The sequence below is a fragment of the Amblyomma americanum genome, chromosome 3, assembly GCF_052857255.1.
Source record: "Amblyomma americanum isolate KBUSLIRL-KWMA chromosome 3, ASM5285725v1, whole genome shotgun sequence".
Classification (NCBI taxonomy): Eukaryota; Metazoa; Arthropoda; class Arachnida; order Ixodida; family Ixodidae; genus Amblyomma; species Amblyomma americanum.
Window position 1 is genome coordinate 108,161,341 of NC_135499.1, and position 7,903 is coordinate 108,169,243.

Below are 7,903 nucleotides of genomic sequence, written 5' to 3' on the forward strand. Positions count from 1 at the left end.
TTGGCCTTCAGTGGGTGTAGTCAGGCTGATGATGATATGCTGAGGCACCTTAGCACAGGGGGATTTGAACGGGGGCGCAATGTTCTTAGAACGTTGGAAGAAAAGATGGAGGTAGTGCAGGTCAGAATAAGTATCGTGAGGAGCAAAACCGCAAAACAGGTCGTGATTGAGGCAGGCGGCAACACTGGGCGGTTTTTCTCCTCACGATGTCCTACCAACCGGCCTACAACCAAGTCCTAAGTTGCCGAATAACTAAAGATTTTTTACGAGGGCCTTTATTCACGCTAAGTCGAGAGAAGTTCGCTTACGAAGCAGTGCGTGGAATAGTGGCGGATGGGTCATTCATGTCGGCTTTAACGACAGTTGCGATGTGCGTGCTCTTTAAAAGCTCTGGGTCACTGTCGATACAGTTGCTTCCAGCGCCAACGTGTCCGTCGTGTCTTCCGTGCTCGACTCTGATGTGTCTGCTTCTGACGGCGACCTCTCATTGGTCGATTCTGCAGTCGAGTCTGCGGCCGTTTCAGCAGTTGACTCTGTTCCTCGTTCAGTCGACAAAGTGTCCTTGGGCGTACGCATGTCAGACGTGCCTATAGGGCCTTCCGCTGTCGACTCTGACGTCTCTGGTTGTCTCGCTGATGAGTCCGTGGGTGCGCCCGTTGTGGAGTCTGCTTTTTCCGGTTCTGTCACCGACGCGTCCGTGGCCGCGTCCACTGTCGACTGTGATGTTTCTGATTCCATCGTCGACGAGTCCGGAATAGGTGCTTCTGTTGATGCCGTCGTGGATGACTCTATGCTCGATGTCACTGATGAATTGGCGGTCGGTTCATCCGAATAAGGAACGCGCGTGGGCTCTTCCGCGCTCATCGTCGAGTTGATGGTCGATTCTTGTTCTGGCAATTTCGTCGTGGTTGATTCCATGCTAGATGTTGCTGATGAATCGGTGGTTAGTCCTTCCGAATCAGATGCGTCTGTGATATCTGCTTCCGTCGATGGCAAACTAACAGTTTCCCTCGCTGTAGGCTCGATGGTTATTTCTGAACGAGGCGCTTCCGTGATCTCCACTTCCGTCGTTGGTAAACTAATGGTCTCGGTCATTGTAGGCTCCCCCATAGTCGAGGTGCCTACTTCCGTTGCCGGCGGGATGACGGGCGGTGGCTTGAGCGTCGGCACAGGGAGAGGCGTTCTGCTGGCGACCTCCGGCATCACCATTCCGGAGAAATTGTCAGAAAATTTCTCCGTGACCACAGGGGTATCCAGGTACCAGCGGCCTACGTGTAGCAGAAGCATAAGCATGCTCAAGGTCAGCACCGAGAGGACGCCGACCGCTGCCAACTTGGCCGCCAGGTTGAGCTCTTTGTCCTCCTTTATCTCGCCGGGCGACTCCAACTGGAGCGATGGGTCGACCCCTCGTTTCTCGGTCTGCACGGGAAGCATACCATGCATTGGATAATGAAGTAAACAGTTTGGATCGCCATCAACGACTTGTTACAATTCCAAAGATGACTACCTAAAAATGCTGAGATGAACTAGATTGCAGCATGGGCGGGGAGATTACGAGGTATTAAGAATCCTTAAATGGTTATTATGAATATGAATAAAAACGAAGCCTTCGGAGTTTTGAGCACTCCATCCCTTCCGAAAAATTTTAAAGTATAAACCAGGTCAGTCATATGCCGCTGCCTATTCGGGGGATCTTCAAATCGATTCCTCTCGCATATTTATCTGCATTACAAGCGAATTTCTGCATGCAGAATAACTGAAAACCTCACCCTGCTGCTGCTGCTTGCAGTCAAGTCGTGGCTGGTAGACCGAGAGCCGCGTGTTGAGGACGATGATGACGGGTAGGAGACGCCAGCCGTTGTAGAGAACGCACTTTCGTTGGTGAAGGGCTTCATGTTAGCCGGATAATGCTTTTTGACTTGAAACTGCAACGCAAGCTGCCTCGGAGCCCGTGGGGTGTACCTAACAGAATGCTTCTGCGGGCGCGACCTTGTTGTCTTTTTCGTCTACCTGCTGACACGTGTGAGCGGCGCTGGAACGGTGAGAAAGTCGAGCAACTGCAATCAATAAGTCAAAAGGCCTTTGCGAAATTGAGCGCATGTCCCAAAAAAAGAGGTGAGCTGTAAAAAGTCGCTGCGTTGTGAACGTGAAATAACAAAAAAAAAATTGAAATGACGATGACATTTACATGTGGTTGCTGCATTGAGACGCATCGCCGAGGATCACCCGCTGATGTTAATCTTCATCTTCTCGAACGCAATAAAGCTTTTCGAGTATAAAAATGGCAAAGGATACAATACAACAGCTAAGAGCTTGACACGTTTAAATAAATTATAGGCCTACGATGAGGTCGTACAAAAGAAACAATTCCCATTTGTCAACTTCCCGGTGAGGTGAAGGCAGGGCCGCGAATGATGGCCAAAACATTGTTGCTTCAGCGGTTGCATCCTTAGGAGAGGCCTGGCAATTTGCTTTGCACTTTTTCTGGTTAAGGTAGCCGTCCGCATAACTCACCGGCGGCGTCCACTAGTCGCCGCAGTCGAGCACAAAGTCGGGCGCACAGAAGCTTGTCTATATTGGCTGGCCATACTGGAACAGCTCAAAACGGCGGACGGCAGAAGAGGAGAGGTGAAAAATGGCACTGCCCTGGTGTAAGCACCTCAACCTTTATTGAACAACACCAACTTATATAAATATGTAAGACGCATCTGCACGCGTCGCCCAAGCAGGTGAAAAGGCACAGATTTGCCGTGCAGTTCTCATATGTATTGCAGTTTGAGTGTGGCTGTGGTGTTTCAAGCATTCCAGTCGCATTAGTGCCTTCCGATGGAGGCGCTATCCGATTGAACAATCCGGAGGCAGTGCAGGCGGCCCTTCAGTCCACATCGAAGCACTTTATGCACATTACCGATGTCCGGCAGTTCGGCAGGGGTGGTGTTTTGTGCCGGTCGTCGGATAAAGACTGTATTGAAGATCTAAAGTGCACGACCTTCGCCAGCCACCCGGTGAGCGCATTCATTCCGCCTCATCTAGCATGTTCCAAGGGCTTGGTCCGAGGGTTCGACTCTCGATTGAGCCCTGCGGAAACGCTTGAGAACCTCTCGCCTGCGGGAGTGATTGCTGTCCATCGATGCAGCAGGCTGGCTGACAAAGTAAAAATTCCTACGGAGTCCGTCATTGCCACATTTGCAGGAATATTTTGCCCGTCAGAGATTAAGGTGTGGCCATTGGTTTTTCGAGTAGATGCCTTTAACTCTCGGACCCTTCAGTGTCAAAACTGCTGGCGATTTGGCCACAGCGGCAAAGCCTGCAAATCGGCCTTACGCTGCTGTGCCTGTGGGGAACGTCATTGCAGAGAGGAATGTCCTGAACAGCAAGAGAAGTGTTGTTTGTGTAGCGGTGCTCATCCTGCTGATTCGCCTGACTGTCCTGCACGAGCACAAGAAGTTCAGGTGCTCGAGCTTATAGACAAGCGCAGATGCACGCGGAGAGAGGCTTTTGCCGCAGTCAAGGAGAGAGCCTCAGCCTACTCTAGTGTGGCCGCCAAATGCCCACCCATAATGGATTCTAGTTTGTCCCAGGCTATTACAGCGGCAGTTGAGAAAGCTGTGGCAAATGCAATGGATCGCATTATGGAAACCGTGTCCACGTGCATTTCGCAGGTCATAGCTGCTCAAATGATCAATCTTCTGCAGGCGTCCACCACTCCGCTCTTGTCTTCTTTGGCTTCGGAAGCTACCCCTCCTTCTGTAGTAATCGATTCCGCTCCACGGGGCCAAAAACAATGTGAGCAACAAAAGACCTCTCAGCCCTCTCCTTCGAACAGCGTTATGGACGCATCCCTTATGAATTGTATTGATATGGAGTCTGATCTCCGCGCTCAGAAACGAAGTGGGTCGCCTCTGAATATTGCAGGTCCATCTTGCCCCCAGTCAAAGACAAAGAAAAGTAACGCAAGTCAAAACGCTAAGACCAGTATTCTAGAAAAGGCAGTCGCGGCTGCGGCACTTCCGCCAAGATAGGGTTCTTAAGTGTACTCCAGTGGAATTGTCGATCAATATTCTCAGCTTCAATAGATTTAAATTGCCTATGCAATCAGGTTCTACCAGATTTAGTTGCTTTACAGGAAACATGGCTAACTCCAAATTTCAATTATCATCTCAAGGATTACCATCCGTTCCGGCTTGACCGGTCATCACGAGGGGGAGGGTTGTTAGTGCTCATATCTACAAAGTTTTGCCACAGGGCATGCATTTCTTTTCAATATGCGGACAATGAATGTGAAATCCTTGCGGTTGACCTCAGTGTCCCAGGTCAACAGCCCTTTACGGTTGCTAATGCATATTTCCCGTCTGGTGTGCGTGACACTCGGCCCCTTGACTCACTCATGTCTAGTAGCCGATCTCAGGTTCTATTACTTGGCGACTTCAATTCGCACCATGTGACTTGGGGGTTTAAAACAGACAGCTTTGGTTCTAGGCTATTTGATTGGGCTTCTGGCAACAACTTGATCTGCAACAATTCCGGATTGCCTACGTTTGTTCGCAGTCAATGCCGCTCTGCCTTGGATTTACCCTTTTCCTCCCCAGGAGTCTCCGTTATGTCTTGGGCGCCTGTTGACTGTGCAACAAACAGTGATCATCTACCGATTAGTTTCAAGTTTGCGTGTAAATTAACTCTTCCTGAGCGACATCAGCGCACGTTAATAAATTACAATTGCTTTAAAGACACTCTAAAATCAGCCCTCCAAATCACTTCAGACCCTTCCGCTCATACAAGAGCAGAAAGCAAGGCTGCACATCTATTTTCAGTACTGGACCATGCAAGGCAAAAGTCTGAATTTTTGGTTAAGAGAACAAAGGGTGCAATCGCGAACAATTGGTGGAATGCTGAGTGCACACGTCCATATAGACGACGGAAAGCAGCTTGGAAGAAACTTCTCATCAATCAATGCCCAAAAAATTGGCTGGATTATAAGTATGTTGCAGCAACATTTAAGCGCACTGTCGCCCGTGCAAAAGAGGAGTATAATACAAATCATTATGATTTCCTTTCCAAATCAGGAAGTAAACGAGCTTTGTTTAATTTCATGAGGCACAACAAGGTGATTCCTCCGACTGCCAACATTGAATCCCTCGTTCAGTCCCCTGCTGACATCGCAAATGCCTTAGAAGATATTGCGTGTGGCCTAGAGCTTCGCTTTACATCTGCTTTACCTTCTCCTACTATATTCACATGCACCTCAAGCGATTTCACTGAAGTCTCTATGCCTGAGCTGTCGCAAATTGTTCTGCGCTTATCCCCAGCGGCTCCTGGCCCCGATAAGGTCACTTCATCTATGATCAAAATTTTGTTCAATGAATCTCCTGCAGACCTGTTGGCTCTAATTAACCATTCTATTAAAGGTCCTTGGATACCGCATGAGTGGCGTCTTGCTGAAATAGTTCCATTGCTTAAAAAGCAAGGGGAGGGCTTAACTTTAGACAATATACGCCCTATTTCGTTAACATCGAACCTAGTGAAATTGATGGAAAGGGTCCTTCTCAGCCGTGTCATGTCATTCATTTCAGAAAATGCTGTATTGAATCCATGTCAAATTGGTTTCAGGCCGGGTTGTTCAATTTGGTGTGCTCATACTGACCTTGAGAGTCGTATTAAATTAGCTCGCAATAGAAAACAGTTGGCTGCGCTTGTCACCTTGGATGTCAGTAAAGCATACGACAGCGTGGAGCACTCGACTCTATTACTAAGATTACAGGAACTCAACTTCCCAAGCTATTTTGTAGCCTGGATTTCTGTTTTTTTAGAAAATAGAGAATTTTACTGCTGCCAAAATGGTGTTTCCTCAAGGAGATTTCCACAGACAAGAGGTGTTCCGCAAGGATCAGTTCTCTCACCTGTTCTTTTTACAATTTTTCTAAGCTCAATTATATGCATTAAAAATGTGAAAACTGATGTGTAAGCCGACGATATTGCATTTTTTTGCATCAGCAGGTGACATTCACACTCTTTATCGAACCCTGCAAAATTACCTCAATGTTCTTGACAACTGGCTAGGAAGAATTCATCTGTCCCTTAATGTGAAGAAATGCGCATTGTTAGTATTTCCAGTTTCTGTTCCTGTAAACATCTGCCTGGTCTATAGAAATAACATAATACCTCAAGTTCAGATGGTGAAGTATCTCGGTGTAATATACGACTCTACTCTCTCCTGGCGGCCACACATTGAGCAAGTTTCTGCAAAAGGAGTTCGGGCCATTGGCATCCTGCGCAGGCTTTGTAGTGCTAGGTAAGGCATGAGAAGGCATGCGCTTCTGATGATTTATAAAATGTACGTCCGCCCAATTTTCGAGTTCGGGTGTGTTTTATTCTCAGGAGCTCCTGCATATAAACTTCGCCCTCTTGTGCTTTTGGAGCGTGAGGCGTTGCGTCTTTGTCTGGGGCTTCCAAAATATGTCGCCAATGCTGCTCTGCACCTTGAGGCGCGAATGCCTTCGTTATCGGCTAGGCTTCGCCTTTTAACAGTTCAAACATTTTTAAAATTGTGCGACTCACCTCTTCACGCTTCCAGTATAATATTTTTTTGTCAACCTTCCGCCTTTTTTAGTGCTGCCTGGTCTCGATTTCATACCCCGCAGATATGGTACGTGCAGTCCCTCCTTGATCGCATAAATATTCATTTCACTGACGTCCGCCAAATATATAACAACTCCTCATCTGTCCAGATTGAATTCGATGACATTTTCCCATCGAATGCAAAGCTGCAGCCCTTCCCGCTTCTTCAGGGTCTATTGCAGGACCGCCTAAGGTCCTTTCCCTCTCATGTTCTTATTGCTACCGATGCCTCGCAGGATCGCGAAAAGGCAGGTGTGGGAGTTTTTTCACCTTCACTGGATTGGTCTTTTTCTCTCCGTCTTCCTGACTTCACTCCAATTTTTCTGGCTGAATTATTAGCAGTAATCTTAGCCTTACGAAAATTAGAATCTACCGTTTCCCAGGTCGTGGTTATGACAGACTCTCTGTCCATTTGCTCTTCCTTATCCTCACCCACTGACTCTCGGCCATTACGCCTCTTTAAGTTCCTGATTCCGCTGCATCTAAATTTGGTAAGGTTGCTTTGGGTACCAGGTCACATGGGCTTTCACTTAAATGAGGTTGCAGATTCCTTAGCAAGAGCCTCTCTCAGCGGCCCAATTGTTGCTGTCCTACCATCGTGTGCATATACAGCTGCGGTGAGGTTTCGCAGCTACACAATGTTTCAGGAATTTGCTGCCTCGGCTCTTACATCATCTCCCGAATATCAGCATCTTCTGCATCCTTGGAGTAGCAAAGACTGGCGCTCACGCAGACTAGAGGTCTCTTTCACGCGCTTGCGTTGCCGGGTTCCCCTTCTAAATTTCTACCTTCACAGATCTGGCCTGGCAGCTTCCCCACTGTGCCCTTTTTGTGCCAAACCTGAGACAGTAGATCACTTCCTGCTGTTCTGCCGCCGCTTTTCTCATTTGAGGAAGCGTCTTTTGCAAATTCCATTTCATCAACTGGGCTTGCCTGTGTCTTCCGCGGTTGTTCTTTCCATTGGCGCTTCTTTGCTTGGACGAAGCGACAGGAGTGTGCGCTCTGCTGTGCAAAATTTTCTTCAAGAAACGCAGCGACTCCCATTCTAATTTCTTTTTCCCGATCTCAGTCAGTAAGACATTGCAACATTACAGGCATTGTGTACTATTATGCACATTAAGCAATTGTCCCGTCTTCGATCTCCAAGTTAACTGGACCCCTTTCCTTCCCTCTTCCAATCTATCAGACTACATACTATTTCCACTGCTTTTCCCGTCAAAAAATTTCCTGTATCCAGTAATTAACCGCCTGTGTCTTGGCGACTCCCCCGTAGTGGGTATGTGCCAGC

At 47.9% G+C, this 7,903-nt stretch overlaps 1 protein-coding gene across 1 annotated transcript; it reads right to left on the bottom strand.

The window, feature by feature from the left end:
• Positions 1 to 322: 322 nt before the first annotated feature.
• LOC144123215 (uncharacterized) lies at positions 323 to 1,993 on the bottom strand. Its single transcript, XM_077656089.1, has 2 exons — positions 1,770 to 1,993; positions 323 to 1,419 (listed from the first exon to the last, which is right to left on the bottom strand). Exons 1-2 carry the CDS (start codon positions 1,893 to 1,895, stop codon positions 382 to 384), a joined length of 1,164 nt encoding a protein of 387 aa, XP_077512215.1. The 5' UTR covers positions 1,896 to 1,993; the 3' UTR covers positions 323 to 381.
• Positions 1,994 to 7,903: the final 5,910 nt, after the last annotated feature.

Bases quoted from the DNA above. Each gene is read 5' to 3' on its own strand.
- LOC144123215 (XM_077656089.1), bottom strand. From the start codon at position 1,895: ATGAAGCCCTTCACCAACGAAAGTGCGTTCTCTACAACGGCTGGCGTC. The intron at 1,420-1,769 runs GTGAGGTTTTCA...CTTCCCGTGCAG, and splicing joins CTGCAAGCAGCAGCAGCAGG to ACCGAGAAACGAGGGGTCGA.